We start from the raw sequence: 23,421 nt of genomic DNA on the forward strand, positions 1-23,421 counted from the left end.
ACACGTCAAACTTATAACACCCCTCCGTTTTTGCGTCGGGGGTTAAAAATGAAATACTAAGTAAATAAAACAACATATCTAGAAAGTGAAAACCCACAAAACTTTTATGAGATATTTATATCAAGGAATCTTTGAGAACACGAGACCTAAATATATTTCTACCAGCTTTTTCCCGCGGCTTCGCTCGCGTTAGAAAGAGACAAAAAGTAGCCTATGCCACTCTCCATCCCTTCAACTATCTCCACTCAAAATATCACGTCAAATACGTCGCTCCGTTTTGCCGTGAAAGACGGACAAACAAACAGACACACACACTTTCCCATTTATAATATTAGTATGGATTATTTTAGTTCTTCTAAAGCAGGATCGGGATAAGTGGCGTGCACTCGTTTTGGAGCCCAAGATCCGCTTTGGGTCGCAGAGCCATACTAGTTAGTTCTTCTGTTCTTCCAAGGCTCCTCGACTTCAGAAATTCCATAGATTTCAACATATGTGAGTGTGCACATGAAAACGTCCCACTTTGTCGATTGCTATAAAGCCGCTTTGTCAGTTTATTTATACAAGTAAATCTCGCCTTAATGGTAACCGACAAAGTGGGACGTTTTACTAAACACACTCACATATATTTATATAATTTTCCAACTATCAAGCTCATCGTGGCATCAAATGTCTCTCATCATCTCATTCGTCATGAAAGTCATCTTCTCATTCTTAAATATTCTTTCTTGTCCTCAGATCGCACCGCCACAGACCTCGCGCAGAAGTTTCAGGAGTCACATCCCCAGTTGCGAGGAAAAGAGAACGTGGTCGAGCAAATCGCGTCGCCGAGAAAAAACCATGACTTCAGTTTCAACAAACCAAACTTCGGTGAGTTCTAAGTTCTTTTCACTCTCCATTAGTTCGTTTAGTGATTGGTCATACATAGACGAAACACAGAGTCAGTCTCGCAATTTCTGAGGGAGTGAGATTGTCGTCGGTCAGATTCCGTTAACGAGGAAGAACTATGTCGACTGGGCCAAATTCTACAGGTACAACAAAGCCAGCTTATGTGAGTGTTCAATCCAAGAATAATAATAATACGAGTACGTAGCATCATCCATTACAAGTCAAGTTATCTTCAAGTTTCTTTCTTTATTTTACAAATAAATATATTCTCAGGACATAGGATACAGGAAGGAAATGATGAGCAGATCGCATCGCCGAAAAAGAGCCTTATAGACTTGGGAAATCTCTTCAGTTTCTATTACAAACCATACTTTGGTGAGCTCTAATATATATTTATAAGTTCGTTTCACTGTCATTTTGAAATTCATTTTCAATTTCAAATTTTTCCTTGGGTTCCCCTTTACGAGAAAATGAGAATGTTTTCGTCTCCTCAAACAGATCTCATCGCCGACCGTTATTTTCACTTGTCCAAACCAACGCTTCATCTTCAGCACTGAACTTCGTTACTGAAATAGGTACAGTCAACCAATTGGAACCCTAGGCCACTGTAGAACTATGTCATAGTGACGTTATAAATCAGATTGTAAGCAATCTCTTACTGCTTGTCATTTTGACATGATTGTAGAGTGGCCTAGGGTTCCAATTGGTGGACTGTACTTACCTATCTGTTTTCGTTTTATGCTTATAGGTAGGTACTTTAATAAAATTGAGCATCTTGTTATGGGTGTATCTAACTTCAACTATCTTTAAGACCTAGGTACATCTTTCACTCTTGTTCTTTCAAATTAATCTCATTGCATGTCATGCATGCTAACCAAGAATGTTGACTTTTTGTCAAAAGTTTCAGCTCTCATCAACACCATCAGAACTCGCTCCAAGTTCATCTTCAAACTTTTAATTCACAGTCCCTTTAATCCTCGATGTAATTTTAGTTATTATTTCTCCATTCACCCAAATAAACGGGTGTGCTGCTGCTGGCCATTGTTGCCCGCTACCGTTAACACTTAGAAAAAACGAAATCCAACTCCGGCGCGGTCGGGCAGATGCGCAGACGCAAACAAAAGCGCACAATCGTAATACGTACATCTAATTTTACACGAGGGAACAGTGACTACAATAGGAACAGTATGACAAGCACATACAGAAACGTTTACAAAAGTTACGATGTGGTGAGGCCTAGCAGACCTCCCATCACATTTTCCGATGCTGTCAGTCCAAAAATCTGTCTTCTTCATTTCTATTCTTAAAGAGTCTCAGACCAGCTTTTGATTCACACCTGGCCTGAGTAGGTACCTGTCGTAAATTAAAGTCTACGCTCTGGTTGTCTTATCTTGTTTGCCATACGAACACCATATTTATTTTCCACCTATCATCATTTCTCAAAATAATTAATTATTTTGAAAGATGATTTGAATTAAAGTAATTAATTATTGAGTATTGAGTAGCAACTATAAAACTTTGAATTCCTTTGCTGATATTCAAGTTATACGACTCAAAGCACAGGTCTAGAGATAACTATTGTCGAAATCTGTAAAATGCTCGAGAAATAAATTCACTCTTGTATATAATATAATTTTACACCGCTTCATTGCAAAAATCCAAATAAAAAAATTGTGGAATCCCTCCGCGCGGAAGAAGTGTAACTTCGTAATATGAAAATGAAAATAGTAAGGGGTATATCAAAATTCGCATTAGAAGTGTCACTTCAATATATGTTTTTTTTTGTAAACTGAGTCTGAGCGACTTCTCATTCCGTCGTACACTGTGTACTGTGCACAAACCGACCGCCATAACGCACTAGCTGATCGACAGCTCAGATAATTTGAATATGGAGAGGCATCGGCGCGTGAGCATTGCGCGCAGTTGCGTGCGCAATGCGCGTTACAATACCAACCCTTATCTGCTTTTATACACGCACTTATTCCCTTTATATAAAATATATTCTTTTTGAATCTAGTGTATTGCAACTGTGGTAATTCTGCCAAGAAATCTGCAACGCTTGTCAAGATATTAATCACTTAGCAGAAGGTTTATATTTCTGTAGTTAATTGTATTGGTTCTTTGTGGTTCTGATCATTTGAGTACATCTGTGTCTTGGTATAGTTTGTTTCCGCATTGTTTAGGTTCTTTAGTGCTTTTATTCTTTCTTTGCTTGTCTTGATCTTTTTTTAATTATAAATGGGCTTACTCTTGGCCACAGACTAGCCAAAGGCAAATACGTGGCCTACGATAGAGTGAGCTCGCCCAGAAGATGCATATTCAGCCGGCATTGAATTCCACTCCTTGGCAGTGCGCATAAGAAAAGAAGAAGCAAAGCGCTTCGTGAGATCGCGGAATATCTACCAAGTAAGGATGGAAACCGGCCGGCCGTGCGTCTAAGAGTCCGTCTAGAATGGGGACGGTAGAATAAGTCCGTGTAGCTCATGAGCACACTTCCCGAAGTGCAACCTGTAAAACACCGACAGACTAGCGACTTTCCGCCGATGGGCCAAAGACTGGCTGTAGCTTGTCTGTAGTGTAGATTGATGTAACTACACGAGCTGCCAAAACTCTCACAAATATCGGAACACACGCTAACGTCTTCACAACAGACGCATCTACACGCTCTATCATTTCCTCAATTTAGTCTCGTTCGAATATCTTGCGTCCTACACTTAAATAGCACATGAAATTTGCTCTTCGTTAATTTGATAGCATTAAAGTTTTAACCCAATTTTGAAACAACGTCATCAAGAGGTCGGGAGTCGTAGTAAGAAGGTAAGTAAATATGATGTTATAGGCCTCAAGTTTTACCCAAAAATGTGTGATTCTACTCACAGGCACATATTATATTTTCTACAGATTTTTTGCTAGATATAACTTATATTTTAATGATGCTTCACAGTTACTCAAATGTCAAGAAATGGAAAGCCTACCTACTAATTTTGACATAAGAAAACACCATGATGTCTGAGGGTTCTTTACGTACTACGTGTCTATTCGCCTAAAAATCTAATAAGTTAACTAGGTGAAACTTGAATTTTGACTATAAATCACCAACACATGAACACACTTACCTAAAATATTTGGAAAACGCACAACGGAATTATTTTTCGTAATTTACCTACTGAGTACCCATTTTTACTCAAGTTTACATACTTATCTAAATTATGAAATGAAATGAAATGAAATATTTATTTTCCAAGTAGGCATATTACAATGCGCTTATGAACGTCAAACAAAACTACGCCGGCTCTAACCCTACGCCTCAGCCTCGAGAAGATTTCAGTCCCCCCTCAGTTGGAGGAGGGTATCCACTATGGGACCGGCAAGAAACTCGGCGGGCCACTTCTTTTCAAAACATTACATCTTATATTTAACATGCATTAAAAAAAAACAAGATACAATTTAATAAGCAAAAGTATTCATAAAAAAAAAATATTAACACAAGAAATTATACAAAGTACAAAGCTATTATGATTATTAATAAGAGATTTTAGAGATGTATAGAGTCTCTAAGTGTCAAAGTACATCTAAAAAAATTATACATGAAGAAAAAAACCGAATAACTAAAATAACTTTAGAGTTGTAAAAGACTCTTGTTGTCTTAAGCAAAGGAAAAAAAAAATATATGTATACTTAATCTACTTTTTTCCTTGGAGATGTATATGGTCTCCAAGAGTCAGAAAGAAAAATAAACAAACAAGGACCGAACAGAGTGCCTCAACGTAATCTCATTCAAAATTAATGTTACATAGAATAGCATAGCCCCTATTAGCTGAAACAGACCGGTCTTCACAAACAGCACCCGTTCACGAATATGGCGCGCATCATCATTAGTTGAGCAAACTAATTTCCATCCAAACATTTTTAGACTCCTGAAAGTACCTACATTGTATCTGCAAACCAGCGATTCTCATTTTTCCTCAACTTCCGGAAATGATTAAACAAAAAAGAAACTTTTCCTTAAAACGGTGTTTAGACAGAGACACCTATCTACTCCTAAGTACCAACACCGTTCGATCCAAGTATATTTAGAATCCTGAAAGTCCCCCATATTTTCAAACCGCCGGTTGTGCATGTGTGCGTGTCTCCGCTCGGCCAATCGTCACTTCTCGTGCGAATAGTGGGCGGGGCCCGACACCCGTAGCGTCAACTGCGATCGATCCGCGATGCTCATTTTGTTTTTGCTACTTGCTTACCGACGGCTTTAGACTTTTAAAAGTAAAGTTTTTTGTGCAACCGTATGGAACAGTATGTTATTCATTTAAATATTGCTCATAAAATCGGGCTCTGTAAAATATGGATGAACGGAAAATGCTAGGCCAAAGTTCCTTTTAACTTCATACCGATGGAACAACAAGAGAAATTTAGCTATTTTTCTAGCTTATTTAGCCATAGTAGAGAATTTAATCAAAGTTAGTTAATAAAATAGGCCCTTAAGGCATTGTACCATTTCATATTAAATCTTACCAACACCGACCTAAACTCTGAACAATTAGTTCGATTAAATGTATAGACTACACTAGATACTAATTAAACACCAGTGCGTTCATTTTATTACATAATAACATTAATAACCTAACCAGAAAATTAAAATTTTGAAAAGACACTAAGAACATTGCCGGCTAACTCAGCTTTCAAACAAAAAAAAACTAAATCTAAATCGTTTCATCCGTTCGGGAGCTACGATGCCACAGACAGACAGACACGTCAAACTTTACAACACCCCGTCGTTTTTGCGTCGGGGGTTAAAATTACAGTACCGAGAATACGTTGTCGACGGCTGATTAAATTCACATTACCGGAACACGGCACTCACGAGGAACGGCTCAATTCGAAATTTAATACTTTGATATGAATGGGATTTGGGAAATTAATGTACGTATTCAAAAAGCGTCATTTTTCACACATCGTTTTAGAGCTAATATTGGACGTGTCTTAAAATTGAACCGGAATTGTCGCCAAAGCCCAAATAATTTCAATGTCTACTAATTAGAGTATTTCTACGTATTAAAATGATTGTTCTAACTATTCAATTTCTATCAACTTGAATTTTGGCGTTAACATATTGGCGGCAATCATTATAATTTCCAAGTCCTACCTGAACGTCCGGTATTCGCTGGGTTGCTTAAGAATTGCTTCGCTACAAGACGACTTGACTCTGGTGCCTGGAGATTGTTTCCACCGCCTGTTGATAGATTATTAAATAAGCACTAAGTATAGGCAAGGTTAACTCGAGATTCTAGGCTCAGTTAACTACTACAATGAACATGACATACGTAGCACTTGGGATCCCATTTACTTGTATTTGTAATTACTATGTTTAGAACTTTTACCATATCAGTTACATATTAACCTAGTCTAATACTTAGCTCAAGTTAATCAGCCTTTTGGGACCCATAGAAACTGCTTTTACACTTTATATACTCGCACCAACTTGTTCTTGCCATCGCCATTTTTTTATATTTTTCGTTTCCCCGATGGCGGCAAACTGAAGTCATCTAAATGTTGCCAGTATTAAATGTATAAGTTTTAGTATTAGTCTACACAACTTACCACAGGATCGCGATGATTCGCGACACTCCCCGACATCAAAGAAGTTTATAAGAGAGCTGCTAAGTGGCGTGTCCACTCAGCAATCTTCTCTCGGGCTCGTTGAGCTGCAATCCGCTCTGGTCTCATCTCGGCAGGTGAGTTACTCAGCTCCCTGTCTTGTGGAGTATCCTCAGACTCTTGTTGAACTTTTTCTTGCCTATCAGTAACTTCCGACTCATTCGAAGACAATTCTATGCCCTGAACCACCTCAGCTTGTTCTTGACTATGTGCTTCATTTGTTACCTTCATGTCATCTTGTATCTGAGTTTGACAGCTTTCTGGTTGATGTGTATTCTCTAACGGGATCTTATCTAACTCTATGTTGATACGATCTGCTGGTAAAGTAAGTTCCATCTGTTCTACTACAGGAATTTCTGCTCCTGAAGATTCTCCTGTATAGTCAGTTTCCAGTGGATAAAGGTGACCTAAGGATCTAGTAAACTCCGTGTCGCCAACCTTTACTTTTGCTACTCTACACTGTCCATCTAGACTCTTGATCAAGGTGGTAATCCTCCCTTCTTTCCAGTTTATCCTTTTCTTAGATTCATCGTATATCTGAACCATATCACCTATTTGTGGTAATTTATCAGAAGTGGATCTAGGTTGCTTGATGGAATATCTGTGCTTTTCCCTCAGACTTGTTAGGTATTGTCTTATGAACATATCCTTAAACTCCCCTAAGATCATGATACCTCTTTTCCAGCCTGCAATTAGGTCTACTTTCGTGGCAGTAATCTTGCCAGAGTTGTCTATCTCCATTGGTTCGAGAATCGCGCAGTTACCTAATCTCAAGAAGTCCACTGGTCTCAGCACACGGTCAAACTCTGCGCTAACATACGTCAGAGGTCTTGTATTGATGACTCCCTCAATCTCTTTAACTACTGTGAGTAACTGGTTATCATTCAATAAGTGTTTTTCCAACGTGCGCTTCATACAATGCTTTGCCAGTGCTATCATTCGTTCATAGACTCCTCCGTGCCATGGTGCCAGTTGAGGGATAAACTTCCACTTAATGCTGTTTTTTACACAATATGGGCTCGCCAGAAGTTCTGACGTCAGCTTGAATTGAGGTGCATTGTCCGATAATATCATCTTTGGCTTTCCTCTTGATGCTATGAAACGTCTCAAAGCAAGCAAACATTCTTCAGCTGTTAAGTCCTTTACTATCTCCATGTGAACAGCTCTGACAGCAAGACAGGTAAATAAGCATACCCACCGTTTCTCTTTTTGCAGGTTTGTTGTTACCAATACTGGCCCGAAATAGTCAAGACCTGTGTAAGTATAAGGATCACTGTAATTAACTCGCTCCTCGGGTAAAGCTGGTGTAGGAGGGAGACGGTATGGTCCCCCACCCTGTTTAATACATTGTTTGCAGGATTTAAGTACCCTCTGTACTTGTGTTCTTCCCTGAAGTATCCAGTATTTTTCACGTATTATATTCAAGGTATGCGGAACTCCCACATGGTAGTTTTCTTGGTGAGTCTCCCGGATAACCTTATCAGTAAAATCAGATTTTGGCGGTAAAAGAATTGGGTGTTTCATATCATAGTTCCAACGAGTATTCGATAGTCGTCCTCGACTTCTCAACATTCCATCTACGTCTAGATACAGCCCTAAGTTTCTGGTCAGATGAGTTTCTTTTCCACTAACTTCTTCTGGGAAATGTTCCTTTTGTAGGTTTATAATTTCTATTAAATGTGTTTTATTTTCGTTAGTATCAATCTTTTCTTGGATAACGTGTTCCTGTTCTTGAGTTTCATGGCCATCAAGATCCATATCTATTTGGACATGGGGTATGACCTCGCTATCCTCCACTGACATCTCTGGATCATCGACAATGTCCAGGCCCTCCCCGGCCACAAGAAAAGCTCGTCGATCTTCAGTTTTTGTTGTACTTGGCCAATGTACTGGATCCTTGGAAAGGAATTCAGGTCCCTTGAACCATAATTCCTTTTTACTCTCCCACAAGTCAGGCCGGGTGGCCAAATCAGCTGGATTCCTATTTGTATCCACATAACGAAATTCAAATTCTTTGTTTTCCTTGATTTCATTAACACGACGGGTAATAAATGGGGACAGTAGTTTACTTGATTTCATCCACCCGAGCACAACCAGACTATCTGTCCACAAATAGTGTTTCTGAATAAGTAAGTCTATGTTTGCTTTAACATACTTCATAAGCCTGCTACCAATCAAATATGCTAATAATTCCTGCCGGGGTATTTTCAAGTCCTTTTGATCCTCTAATGGTGTTATTCTTGCTTTAGACATAATGAATGCTACCTTGTTCTCTTTACCTCCTGCTATACGTAGATATGTTACCGCAGCATATGCTTTCATAGAAGCATCTGTGAAAGTATGAAGTTCATATTTTGCTTTTGTTTTTAGACTTACATTTCCTATATGTCGTGGTATTTCAATATCTCTAGTCAGTTTAAGGTTAGCTAATATTTTTGACCATTTATGTATGAGCTCTGAGGACAAGTTCGCATCCCACTTAATCTTCATCTCGCAGAGCTGTTGGAAGAATATTTTTGCAGGTAGGATGAGTGGTGAAGCGAAACCACATGGGTCATAGACCCTTGCTAATGTGCGTAAAACGTCTCTTTTGGTAAGCTTCTTCTCATGGTATTCTAAGGGGTTATCATTAAATTTCAATTCTAATGTATCATTCTTCACATTCCACATAAGGCCAAGAACTTTTATTCGGTCCTTTTGAGGTGCTCTTAGATTCTCAGGAATTGTTTCCATAAAATGTTTATCGTTTGACATCCATTCTCGTATATTCATTCCGAGTTCTTTGAAAACTTTCCTGGTTTCTTCATATAATGTAGTAGCTTTGTTATAGTCTTCCGCGCATGTCACAAGGTTGTCCACGTAACATCTGTCAGCAATGGTTTTAAGAAGGCTTTCATCTTGTGATAAATGATGTCGTATTGTGGCTGTCAACAGAAATGGGCTTGAAATGATTCCAAATGGTACTCTACAAAATCTGTAATGAAGAAGATTATCTTCAGTGGGTTCTTTGGATAGATCCTTTACCCAAAGGAATCTCGTGACATCCCTATCCTCATCTTGGAGACCAACTTGTAGAAAAGCCTTTTCGATGTCTGCTGTTATTCCTATTTCTCCGCACCTAAATTTAAGAAGAAGGGCAGTTAAGTCTTCTAACATTGAAGGCCCCCTATACATACACTCATTTAGGCTCTTGTAATGCTTTATTTTAGCTGATGCATCATAGACAATACGCCCCCTTTTTCCTTCTTGTTTTACTATATGTCCAGGTAAGTAGTGAATAGGTGGGTTTACCTGATATATGGGTACTGTTTGAGGTTCTAGAACTTCAATGATATTGGCTTCAAGTTGTTCAGACAGTATCTGATCATATTCTGTCAAAGTCGCAATATCAGATCTCCTTAGAAGGCTCTTCAATCTTCCATAAGCTAGATTATAATTAGTTGGTATATCAGGAGGGAACTGTATCCATGGCCATTTTACTTCATATCTCCCTTCTACATACTGGATGGTATCATTGAAGAATTTTACTGCTTCCTCTTCCCTTGTTGTCTTAGGAGAATCTGTTATACCAATACTTTCAAGTGCCCATAAGAACTTCATATCAACATTTCTTAAAGGTAAGTCAGGTTCTGTAAAGTATGGGCAACTAGGTCCATGACATTGGCAATATGTTACTATTGATAAAACATTGTCATAAATGTTCCCATCTGTACTCCCTGTCAACATCCAACCGAAGTCAGTATCAATTAAATGTAAATTTTCGCCAATCTGGTGTCGACCACCTCTAATAAAGGAGAAATAATAATCATTTCCAATCAGTACATTAACTATATCTCCTAATGAATCATCATCAGCTATAACATCTACAGATAGCTTGTCTGGAAAGTTCAATATTGGGATAGCATTTGCGATATGTGGGACTACATTTACTCTTATCCTCTTCTGTAAGCCACGTTTGGTTTCCAAGCAAATTTCTGTCACAGGGCTAATAATCTCTTTAGGTTTATTTGAACCAAACGTGTATACCATTAGTAAGTCTTCATTTTCTGGTGTAAAATCAATTGATTGAGCTAACTTAGCTGTTATGTAGCTCCTTTGACTTCCACAGTCTAGTAGGATGCGGCATGACTGTGGATTTCCCTGTTTAGTTTTATTCCTTACTACTGCAGTTGTTGTCTGCAAATAAGAATAAAAACACACTGAGCTAAAGTTTATTGTGTTTTGATCAACATTTTTAGTAGTACTATTTGAATTCTCACCTGCAACTTGAGATATCGCAGACTGGAACTGTTTTGGGCAAAGTGCTCTATTGTGCTTTCCCTTACAATAGTAGCATCTGAAGACCCTCCTACAATTTCTTACGAGGTGACCTTCATTAAAACATAGGAAACATTTCTTGTCTAGTTTCTCTTTTCTGTCTTTCAATGAAGAAAACTTGTTGCATTCATCACTCCAGTGTGAATCGGAAAGACAGAACTGGCATTCCATCCTAGGCCTTTTCGAAATTCCGGTTGTAGGCTTCTTTTGAATTGACGTTTCTTGCCCGAGTCTTGATAAAATTTCTTATTATTTTCAATTGCTTGTAAAGTCCCTGTAGTTATTTCCTGTATGTCTGAAGATATATGTTTAGTTTTTGAAACCTCTTCCTTGTCATTAAGTAGTTTTGAAAGTTGGTTTCTTATTTCGTTGGTAGAATCATCCTTTAAAACACGTTTCAATTCATAGACAATGCTTTCAGGAAACTTGTCAAATATTAGGGTTCTGAAAAAACTGTGTGATACATCTTCTCCTAAAGCATTTAGCACCCTCATGTGCCGTTCCAGTTCGTTGTAGACACGACGACAGTCTGTAATCATTTCATTGGCCGGGGTTATTTTACCGAGTGCCGCATAATGAGCATCCTTGATATAGGTTTCTCTTCCATACCGTGCTTTAAGTGTATTAACTGCTATAATATAGTTAGCGTTTGTAGCTTGCAGACCTTCTATTAAATTCCTAGATTCACCCTTTAAGGCTGATGATAAATACAAAAATTTATCCACATCTGACAAATCACGCTCGTCAATCTGCGATCTGAACTGGTCCCAAAAGGAGTACCAGTTCAGAATATCTCCATCAAATGAAGGCAAACTCAATATTGGCAGCTTTCCGGTTCTGCATTTAGATGTTGTTTCCTTTGTCTTGGTATTCTCTATTTTAATCTTTAGTTCACTTAGGAGCTCCTCCGCTTCCAACTGTAGTGTAGATATATTTGATATTTCATCTGCTGAAGGATTGTTCACATATTTGAAATAATTATTTAAGTCATTGTTCAGTTTCAGTAAAACACTTTCTAATTTTGATGCTACTACTTGGGCATTAAGAATTGCTTCTTGCGGGGTCTCCTTACTGATAGTGTCACTTATCTCTTTAGCTGAGACGGTAAGTTGTACAAGTCTGTCGGAAGTTACTTTTAAAATGTTGTCCCAAATTTGATCCATGTTTAAATCATTTGAAGATCTGTGAAAGACCATTACTATTGACCTTGTGTACAATTTAATGCAATTTCAAGTAATTTCCAAATGAAAACGAACGTAGTGAATAAACTTCTAGATGATTTCATAGCACTTACCGTGTAAGTTGCACCGCTACGTTTTCCTTGTCCAGATGATTTGTCCACAGAATATGAATAAGTATATACGAAAATAGGTAAGTGTTTTCCACCTTTTACACAGTATTTTCGATTCTTAACCACCTTTTCATGAACTTTAAAGAAAGTTTAATCTAAACGACGCCGGTAAAAGAAAATTTTTCACTTTGACGTTTGTCAACGACCAAAACCCCGCGTTCTAAAGCTGTATTTTTCTAACTAAAATATATATTTAAAATTAAAAAATCGATAATCGTTACAATTTATTTCAATCACCACGAAATATTAGAATCGGTTTTCGAAACGATACCTATCGAATAAAATTTGCACTTTACTTACATTTACACATGAATTACTATACATAATTGAATATGTCCAACAATATGTTTCCACTTTAACAAGCTTCATGTTACCATCAACAGCGATATTAATACATACGAAACACCATTCGAACAATACGCTGTTCTCTCAGATTATCAATATTATATCCCGTCTCTAACAGTCCGAGCATGTCATTTTACTCTTACCCAACATTGGGTTGCTGGACTCTTGCCTGTTCTTAGCCAACGTCATTGAGTAAATGCTAAATCATTTACACCCAGCACGTCGGGTCGCCAGCTGCACCTACCATCGTGTCTGACAGAACGCTATACCTTCAATACAGCGTTCCACCACGCCACTTTGGTAAACATTGATCCGCGTCAAACATGAGCGAACGCGAACGTTCACACCCAGCACGTCGGGTCGACAGATCCAGTAACTTCCGCGTCTAAATATGAGAGATCACCGCGATGACCCCACCCAGCGCGTCGGGTCGATGGTTCTCTTAAACATCCGCGTCAAAATATATGAGAGATCACCACTGTGATCCCACCCAGCACGTCGGGTCGACGGATCCCATGAACATCTGCGTCTAAATATGAGAGATCACCACAGTGACCCCACCCAGCACGTCGGGTCGACAGATCCTCCAAGTTTACGTCAAATTTTGAGAGATCACCACAGTGACCCCACCCAGCACGTCGGGTCGACAGATCCTCCAAGTCTACGTCAAATTTTGAGAGATCACCACAGTGACCCCACCCAGCACGTCGGGTCGACAGATCCTCCAATTCCACGTCAAATTATGAGAGATCACCACGGTAATCCCACCCAGCACGTCGGGTCGCGGGACTGTAACCTGTTCTTAGTCTGCGCCTCTGCCAGACCGGAATCGATACCACTCAGGACAATTCTGCATCAAAACATGATCGCCAGATTGTCGGCTATCTTAAATAGCTTCTTTAAAACACAACAGGATTTACACAGAATTAACAGACGTAAACAATATCAATAAATAGGTAAGACGGGATCTCACTGACTCACATCACAGGTGAACCCAAATTTATAGTTTACAATGTATACATCAAGTAATAACACGTACTCATCATGCCTTCTAAACTTATCATTTAATTTCGCCTCAACTGTCTTTTGAATCAACAACCCAAACATAACACAAATAAATAACAAAATTAAAAAAGACAATAATCGTTACCAATCGATTATTTGATCATTGAGAAAAAAAACGATACAATAAACTCAAATACTCACGATAACTCGATAGATGGCGGCACAGTATGGCGGTCTGCGTGGTCTGCTTACGAAACTAGATTGTAACAGAAAAATACACCTTTTTTTTTTTTTTTTTTAATTAACCTTCGGACAATTGGCCACAAGGTATTAGGCCTCCCACAGACAGTCCTAAAAATTCACAATCTCAAAAAAAAAAACGTACGCAATCTGACAGTGCATCTGTTATAATAAAACCATGCATCCGATTATTTAAATGAAACGAGTAATATTATAATCGTTCATATTGGACTTGGAAATATCCGCAGCATCTACACCATGTCGCCAAAGCCCAAATAATTTCAATGTCTACTAATTAGAGTATTTCTACGTATTAAAATGATTGTTCTAACTATTCAATTTCTATCAACTTGAATTTTGGCGTTAACATATTGGCGGCAATCATTATAATTTCCAAGTCCTACCTGAACGTCCGGTATTCGCTGGGTTGCTTAAGAATTGCTTCGCTACAAGACGACTTGACTCTGGTGCCTGGAGATTGTTTCCACCGCCTGTTGATAGATTATTAAATAAGCACTAAGTATAGGCAAGGTTAACTCGAGATTCTAGGCTCAGTTAACTACTACAATGAACATGACATACGTAGCACTTGGGATCCCATTTACTTGTATTTGTAATTACTATGTTTAGAACTTTTACCATATCAGTTACATATTAACCTAGTCTAATACTTAGCTCAAGTTAATCAGCCTTTTGGGACCCATAGAAACTGCTTTTACACTTTATATACTCGCACCAACTTGTTCTTGCCATCGCCATTTTTTTATATTTTTCGTTTCCCCGATGGCGGCAAACTGAAGTCATCTAAATGTTGCCAGTATTAAATGTATAAGTTTTAGTATTAGTCTACACAACTTACCACAGGATCGCGATGATTCGCGACAGGAATCTAATAAACTTCTAAGAAAAAAAAATTAAAAGTTTGTAAACATAGACATAGGTACTAATTAATAATATTGTAAATATTATATGTTCATCAATTATTTAACAGAAATTAAATTAAGATTTATACGATTTCAGTCTAATTACAATTTCGAATATGAAATTGAAAGATAGGTACATTAATTTATTACAATATATCATTCAGATTTAAAAGACTTTAAAGTAAATAATATTAATAAAACTGTAGCTTATTTATTATGGCTAAACCAGAAAAGAAGACATTTTAGCGTTTAATAAATAAAGAGGATTATGAGTGCAGTTACTCATTGTCAGTAATGACCACAAGTTTGATACATACATATTCGTACTGATTATGATACTTACTATTATGCATATATCATGCCATTCAAGTAAGTTAACACGCGCACGGTAACTAATGTAACTATAATAAATAAATAAATATTATATTATAAGACATTTATACACAGATAATGTCTATGTATTTTCAGTATTTGTGACAAAACGCTGTTATACCACAGAATATATAATAGTACAAGTACAGAAGGCCCACTGCTTTGATGTTAACGAAATGCCGCCTTTTTAAATGCCTACAAAATTTAAACAAAGATACCAGCCGCACGTGCGCAGCGTCGGACTATAGGGTTGCCTATGGATTAAAACGAATTAATACTCAGATAAAATGTTATACTATTATATTCGTCTTGGCTACTTTCAAGGTATAATACAGTATTTATATAATATTTTTGTTTAAGTCCCAACACACAAGCCTTATTGAACTTTTCTGTGGGGCTTAATCAATAGTAGATCTCTGTATACTCGTAAGATTGTGCTATTTTATTCATAATGTCTATTTAACTAAGCATTATTAGCGTTATACACCAATCAGCATTATAAAAGGCATGCTTTAAAACTACAGGAAGCTAGTTCGCACCTCCTGTGTATTTTTAAAAACGTTTACATGCAAGTAATTCTTTAAGTTTGGGCAACTCATGACACACAAAAGTCGACGTAGGTAGTTTAGAAAAAGGATCCAGTCCACAAAAAAATGCCATTGAAATAATTATTTTTTAACCCCCGACGCAAAAACGACGGGGTGTTATAAGTTTGACGTGTCTGTCAGTCTGTCTGTCTGTATGTGTGTGTGTCTGTCTGTGGCATCGTAGCTCCCGAACGGATGAACCGATTTAGTTTATTTTTAATCTGAAAGCTTAGTGTTCTTAGCCATGTTTCATGAAAATCGGTCCAATATGTCGCGCTCGGGGGTTTTTTCAAAATTTAAATTTTGTGGTTAGGTTATTCATATTGACAGAAAGTTTAAATTAAATTGTTAATTTGTTGTAGGTTGGATTCTTTTTCCTAAACTACGTCCACTTGGACGTTAAAACACTTGTTTTACGGTATTTTAGACGAAATGCGCAAACTGTTATTGCTTTATAATTTAGTATGTAGTGTCATGGTAGGTTTCTTTTACGCCGTGTCTTGCGTGGGCGACGGTCGCGCGACCGTCGCCGTCGCGTCTCATCGCATCGTCTACTTCCATATCGATAAGGTTTGATTTCGTATGCGTCGCATCACCGTCGCGCGACCATCGCGCGACCGTCGCCCACGCAAGCCACGGCGTTAGTCAAGGCCTAAAGTTGCAAAAATTATCTTAGCAAACCCTTATTCATTTTTAAATACCTATCCAACAATATATCACACGTTGGGGTTGGAATGAAAAACAATATCAGCCCCCACTTTACATGTAGGGGGGGTACCCTAATAAAACATATTTTTCCATTTTTTATTTTTGCACTTTGTTGGCGTGATTGATATACATATTGGTACCAAATTTCAGCTTTCTAGTGCTAACGGTTACTGAGATTATCCGCGGACGGACCGACGGACAGACAGACATGGCGAAACTATAAGGGTTCCTAGTTGACTACGGAACCCTAAAAAGGAGCTAGTCAACTGCCATTACGAAGTTGTCGGTTTGTCTGTTTTAATTCACTTTCGTCTCATTTTCCCGTGCTCCGTTCCCGGGAAACCTTATTAGGCTGCCGCGGCAAAAATATCGCCCGCCAAAGTTAATGGGCGGGCTACTTTTTTAAATTAGTTAGCGCGTGTACAGTCACCTACAATAACAGATAAATGAAGTTTACATAAATATCTATATTACTGGGGTAATAATTGAACTATAAATTTTTCTTTTCTGTACATAGTATTCATAGTATCATGTTTTAATTAGTTTTTCCTCTCAATTCGCTCAAAGGTTGACTGGAAGAGATCCCTTATAGGGATAAGTTCGCCTTTGTACACCATAACTATACTGTATTTCTATGTCCTAACTTGTCTTATGTACAATAAATAAATAAATATTATAGGACATTCTTACACAGATTGACTGAGCCCTGACGGTAAAGCTCAAGAAGGCTTGTGTTGTGGTACTCAGACAACGATATATATATATATATATATATATATATATATATATATATTTTTTTTTTTTTTTATTAGCCTCTTTTGTGTCCCACTGCTGGGCAAAGGCCTCCCCTCGCTTTCTCCACTCGACCCTGTTGTTGGCATTTTCCCACCATTTCGTCCGTAGAATGCGTCCAGGTCGTCCCGCCATCTCCTTTTTGGTCTGCCTGCACCCCGGCCTGCCCCGTCTATGGTGTTTCGCGGGTCCCAGTCTGTAAATATTTTGGCCCACCTTTCCGGGTGCATGCGGCAGACATGTCCAGCCCAGTCCCACTTTAGCTTAGCGGTCTTGACGCCCACATCTACAACTCCAGTTCTGGAGCGTAGTTCCGTGTTTCTGATTCGGTCAGTTCTACGAACACCTAATATACTACGCTCCATCGCTCGCTGGCAAACCTTGAGTTTCAACTTTAGAGCCTCAGTTAATGACCAAGTTTGTGCCCCGTAAGTCATGATAGGCAGGATGCACATGTCAAGGAGTTTGCGCTTAAGACACAGAGGAAGGTCACCCTTCATTAGCGCTTTCATGGACCAGAAGCTCTTCCAGGCATTCTTGATACGTCTATCGATTTCGACAGACTGCCTGTTTTCGAAGGATGCTATCTGGCCCAAGTAAACATACTCCTTGACGTATTGTATATCCTGCCCATCTACCACTATTCTATCCTCAGCTTGATTGGTCATCAACTGGGTTTTTGCTCTGTTCATTGAAATACATAATTACATACATACATACATACATATCTCACACGCTCTTATGGCTCTAGAAATAAGATTGTCAGATTCATTTGCGCGATGTTATTGCCGGTGACTGCACAGGCAGCAGCGTCGCAAATAATGGAAAACTATGCGTCAGAAATATCTTATATGTTCTGATGAGAAGTAGTAAAAAATATATTACATTTACGCCGAAACTTCTCAGTCACACAAAAATATTTCAAAATAATGCATCTAAAACTCTGAAAAGCACTCTCCGGCCGGAGGTAAATAATAAAAAGTGAAAGCGTGATATTTCCTACATTTAGGCAACTAAAAACTACACCAATTAATAATAGGGACGTAATGATTATTATTGAAAATTACCTCCTAAAAGTAACGTCCATGTCTTGGCATGAAAAAGCTCTCAAAACACATTTGCGCCCAGTTCTTAGGCATACTTAAGCATACCCCAAAAGAATGCATTTAAAACTCTGAAAAGCACTCTCCGGCCGGAGGTAAATAATAAAAAGTGAAACCGTGACATTTCCTACATTTAGGCGCCTAAACCGTTTGCAAACACGGGGCTCGGGTAATGAGGGGGGCTGGGGTCCTAAACAAAAGGTGCGAGCTCCTCCCGCCATCGATCCGACCCCGGGGCGGGCGGTAGGGTCGCCATGAGGGCTTGGACATTGGGATAGTCCACAATACAAAAATTATTGTAAGACGTAAAAGCCCATTCATATCCATAATGTTTTTATAATGTTTTTTTATAATTTTTGCATGTCGTTCACCGACTAAATACTGTCACCTAATGTACCTCAACATCATGTACCATATGTTAATATTAAGTAAATTTAAGTGTTCTAGCAAATAAACTATTCTGATTCATGCAATTTCAAAGAGAGCAGAAATCAATTGAGACGTTGGGATAATTCGGACAACAAACATTCTAAAATAAATATCTCTAGGTACACGAACAATTCCAAATATTTCTGAAATCAATTCAAATTGTTTAATATATATAGTATAAATTATAATTCTACCCTCATGTCTCAAAACAGTCTCGCTACCATCGTGCACAGGGAGTTAAAAAAAGTCGAAGTTTTTTCAACAATAAATCAGAGACTAGCACACCAACGAGAGCTGTGGAAATCACGGGGAGAGGCCTTTGCCCAGCAGTGGGACGTGGGAGATACACAAGCAGGCTATAAAAAAAATCAGAGACTTAATTTCTTACTTATTCTTATGTTATTCTCTAAATAAACAAGCACCAAACAACCTGAAATTGATTAAATTTTAATCCATCATTTCCTTATATCAATATTTCTAGGAAAGCTATTTGAAATAGTGTAATAAATTGAATAACTTTCACGTCTATTTAAACGGTGTTTGAGTTAAATTTCTTAGACTAGGTAAGTACTTAAATACATACGCCGATTGACATTGCCACTTCATTGACACAGAAAATGGGTGTTAGTTAATCATATAATGAAGCCTACAGATTTGATATCAGTTGGCCAGACGATATGTAACTGTACCGAATAACGGACAGGTCGATATCGTACGGCGTGTCGTATCTGCGGGCCTTTTTTGTTTTTACTGTCTCTGGAGTTTAGAGGTCGTAAAGTTCCTAACACCATTTTAAAATCCTACGAAATTCCTACAGCATTGTCACCCCACATACAGGGTGGTTGTGCTTTTTTGCAGCGCGTGTCACTTGCGCGGCGGGGTGCGGGCGCGGCGGCCGACACTGCGGGCGTCACGATCCGCTGTCCGGGCGCCGCGTTGCCATGGCGACGACACCGCTACCCAACCCGCGCCACCCCACACACCACCAACCAATGCCGACCTTAAAACAAGCCTGTACGGTCTCAGTTCCCTTACTTATGTACTAAGGAGGGTGATACACATAGGGGTACATAAGACGATACGGTCAGGCGATGTAAATAACGCGAGATAACTTCGGGAGGGTCTAATGGAATAGGGAATCGTGTTTTGGAAAGTGCCCTGGAGAGCGTTCTGGTTTGCTGAGCCATGTAAAGTGAAAGTCGATATGGGATTAGGCCGAAATTTGATTATGGCAACGATTTAATAGTGAGGCTTAATTTTTGGTGTAATCTAATATTTAATGGGCAAAGGATATTGAGAAGGGTAGGGCTTGCTGGATAATTGTTTTAACTATGAAAAGACAGGGTCACCTTGAGGTAATTGCGTCATTTGAAATAACTCTTCTTCAAAGATCTTGGAATCGAAACATAGTGTAATTTTCATAGTCGTCGACATTAAATAATAGTTCGGTGACGATACTTAGAACAATTAAACATAGTCGATGTCTGAACAGGAAAAAATACTACTTTTGGTTCTAAAATGTAGTATTTAGATGATAGTACCTACTTATAAGACGTATTCAAGTGGGGTTAATACATTTATTAATTTGAAACAACTATTTATGAATTACAGTAAAATATATTGAGATAATGCATATTTCCTACACCTCTACGAATTATTAAATGTTTACATGCAGAGTGATACAGGTGGTTATAGCTACAGCATAGAGCTACGAACATAGCGTCTTCACGAAGGAACATGTATATTTTCTCATAAATATACAAGGTGAAATAAAATTGTTTTTCAAACTTTGTATAGTGACTTTTGAGGTCATAATCAACAACTTTTATTATGGGACCATGTAACGGAGGTGTATTTGGTGGGGGGGTAAATAAAATAGAATGGTAAGCTCCGGCTAGTTCAAAGTAAATACACCCACGTTAGCACAAAATTTATAATAAAACAAAAGCTAAATGGTGTCTCTATACTTGCTGGAGGAAAGCTAGAGGAGAAACAAATTAAACAATATCACATTTTATATATTTATTATACCAAAATCTTGCCTTACAGATAGGTTTAAGTTAATGTTTCTAAAATACTAAATTTGACACCATATATGAAATAAGAACTACGCTCAGTGGTAAAGCTGGGCCGCTTTAAGAGGGTCCAGGAAAAGGTTTCTTACAACCATTTATTCTACAAAAACTAAATATGAATTTACCTAAAGTTATGCACCAGAATTCTCAAAATAAATGAAATCAGAAATTACTTTACACAGAAATTAAAACCTGAATTACACAGCACTACCGGCAGGAAACGGGCAGGAGACACACCTTGTCAGGGATGAGCCGGCTGCTCCCCGGACTCCGGTGCTGACGCCCCCTCGCCACGTGGACAGGGCTGACCCTTCCATACGAAAACAAGGTCCAAAGGCACCTTGCGCCAGTAACGCCCAAGAAAGTTTCCTTGCACATCAAAATTGTAAAAGTTCTTGTTAAATTCTACTTCTGCAATTCTCTAATTCTTTACTTCTTCCCGACTCCTATGAAACAAATAAATTGGTCACATTAGTCGAGTGCCCTCACACACTGTGATAGACTAAACAAAAAAATGTAAGCGAGCTCACCGGAGACCTGCAGACTGCAGACCGAGGATCTCCAAGGAGCACTCCCACCCTTAGCATGTTTCTGCCAGCTGGAAATAAACCAATTTATGGTTAAGAATCTCTCCACGTTTCACGCCATGGAAATATCAAAAGCTCACAAAGAAATCTACTTACTCAGACTGACAGAACGCACCACACAAAATATGGAACGCCACGGCAGCACGTGGCATGCCGGGCTCCAGGCCCTTATACGGCCGTCCGATCACTATACAAGAGGATCTCGTCACAGAAAGAACGGCGCACTGAATGATCTCGAATTTAAAGGACCCAAAACAAAAGCCGGGTGGCAAACGAATAAACAATAAAATACTCTAATTCATTAAATGAAAATTACTCCAGTTTCTGTATCAGACCTTGAAGTAAACAAAACCTAACAAATATCATTCCAGAACAGCCTTAAAAAACCTATGATAACATTTGTTATCATGTCTCTAAAATATTATATTTTCCAAAAATCAATACTTAAAGTATATCAAAACTATACAAAGTTTTCCTGGAATGACAGCCAAAATACCTACAATTTCGAATAATACTTGTTGTATGGCAACCCTACAACAGATAAACATAAATATGTGCATTTGAAGTGCAACAGATAATGCAATGAACGAGAAGGAAGTGTTTCATTCAAAAATTAAATCTATCCAAAATATTTAATTACGACTATCAAAAAATCTGCTACGTTACAATACCCCCCTTCCCGATTTAAGGTTCAACGTAGGTGAACCGCTCGCTGTCCTCAGCGACTTTCATAAAAAAAAAACAAAATCTGAAGGCAAGAAAACTAAACCTACCAAAAAAATATCAGAATCAAAAAAACCTGACGCAAGTTCGAGACTGTAAAATCTCAAAAAAAAATCCCCCAATATCTACAAAATTATACCAAAAGGTATTTAAAAACAAGCAAACTACTGTTTGACCACAAAAAAAAATATTAAAAAAATCTCGAACCCGCGTCAACCCTCGGAGGGTGAAAAAAACTATGCGGCCAACTGCGCTGCATATAGAAAAAAACCTCCGCTAATTTCCAAAACAGTAAACCAACCGTTGGCCTTCTCAGTGCAACTTGCAATAAAGCTTGTTGTGCTGAGAAAGCCAAAAAACCAACCGCCAGGACCGATGTTCAGCATTCCAAGAAAAAACTCAGCTAGACCGGGCGAAACCAAAGTTATAGGCTTCCGACTATAACTTCCAAAACCAAACCAAAATCATTGTTACAGCCCTACAGGTTGACGACACCTGCTTGTCTCAACCCTTCAGGTGAACAAACTAAAAAAAAACAAACTGAACCAAAAAAACTATGCCTGGTTGAATTGGCCACACCAATCTGTGCCAACTCTCCCTCAAAATACCAAAAAAATTAAATACGTTGACGACGAGACCCCAAAATCTAAAAAAATTCAAAGTTGCACTCAACCCCCAACAGTAGGTGAGGTTCTCACCTAACCCTGGCAAAAAAATAAATCAAAACCAAAACCATACCTACAACCATTTGGCTGAAGCTAAACAAAAAAATATAAAACAATTGCATGTCTGTAGTAAACTCAAAAAAAATTCAAAACAATTGCATGTCTGTAGTAGGCTAAACAAAACATTACCCTTCTTCCTACGAAGTCGAGTAAAGACGTGGCAACAAACTCCGTGTGTCGTTCCAACGCCGAAAAATGGCCGTTGAACCCGCCAGCACGATAATCACAAAAAGGTACCACCAATCGGTGTACCGCGGTCGATATGGCCCAAAAATGAGAGCCCGAAACAAAAAAACAGCCCCTGAAAATGGGTGACTGCTGGCTCTCCACACCAAACCGACCAAACTGCGTAGCCACAAATACGCAAAAATGCACAAACCGTGCTCGGGTGTGGTAAGCACCCGATACCCACCTACTACAGAACACCAATTTGGCCATGTTAAGGACCGCTCAAAACTAAAAGTGAGCCAGGTTGTGTCGCCCCTGACATACATCACGCATATAAAGTTTCCATACATCATATCTTCCGTATTTACCATACCTCAGCATTCATACCTTCCATGCCTCTCTCATACCAAAAAAATCGTAGTGGAAACAGT

At 38.5% G+C, this 23,421-nt stretch overlaps 2 protein-coding genes and 1 long non-coding RNA gene across 3 annotated transcripts in view; 1 reads left to right on the forward strand and 2 right to left on the reverse strand.

Annotated features, from left to right (window-relative positions):
• Positions 1 to 23,421, forward strand: part of LOC125242158 (Fanconi anemia group J protein homolog) — a 155,107-nt gene that overhangs the window by 75,490 nt on the left and 56,196 nt on the right. The window contains exon 2 of the mRNA XM_048150871.1: positions 736 to 867. The gene's annotated coding sequence lies outside the window, so the exon portion shown is untranslated. The remainder of the gene's footprint in view (positions 1 to 735; positions 868 to 23,421) is intronic.
• On the reverse strand, positions 5,965 to 8,799 carry LOC125242157. Its single transcript, XM_048150870.1, has 2 exons — positions 6,484 to 8,799; positions 5,965 to 6,115 (listed from the first exon to the last, which is right to left on the reverse strand). The coding sequence occupies exon 1, from the start codon at positions 8,791 to 8,793 to the stop codon at positions 6,529 to 6,531; it is 2,265 nt and encodes a 754-aa protein (XP_048006827.1). The 5' UTR covers positions 8,794 to 8,799; the 3' UTR covers positions 5,965 to 6,115; positions 6,484 to 6,528.
• On the reverse strand, positions 20,722 to 23,360 carry LOC125242165. The gene is made up of 3 exons (XR_007178833.1): positions 21,471 to 23,360; positions 21,318 to 21,385; positions 20,722 to 21,233 (listed from the first exon to the last, which is right to left on the reverse strand). It is a non-coding gene; the product is annotated as an uncharacterized LOC125242165 (long non-coding RNA).

This window comes from Leguminivora glycinivorella, unplaced genomic scaffold, assembly GCF_023078275.1.
Source record: "Leguminivora glycinivorella isolate SPB_JAAS2020 unplaced genomic scaffold, LegGlyc_1.1 Scaffold10, whole genome shotgun sequence".
Taxonomy (NCBI): domain Eukaryota; kingdom Metazoa; phylum Arthropoda; class Insecta; order Lepidoptera; family Tortricidae; genus Leguminivora; species Leguminivora glycinivorella.

What these genes read in the sequence shown, in the direction of transcription:
- LOC125242157 (XM_048150870.1), bottom strand. Translation starts at nt 8,793, where the DNA reads ATGTCTAAAGCAAGAATAACACCATTAGAGGATCAAAAGGACTTGAAA.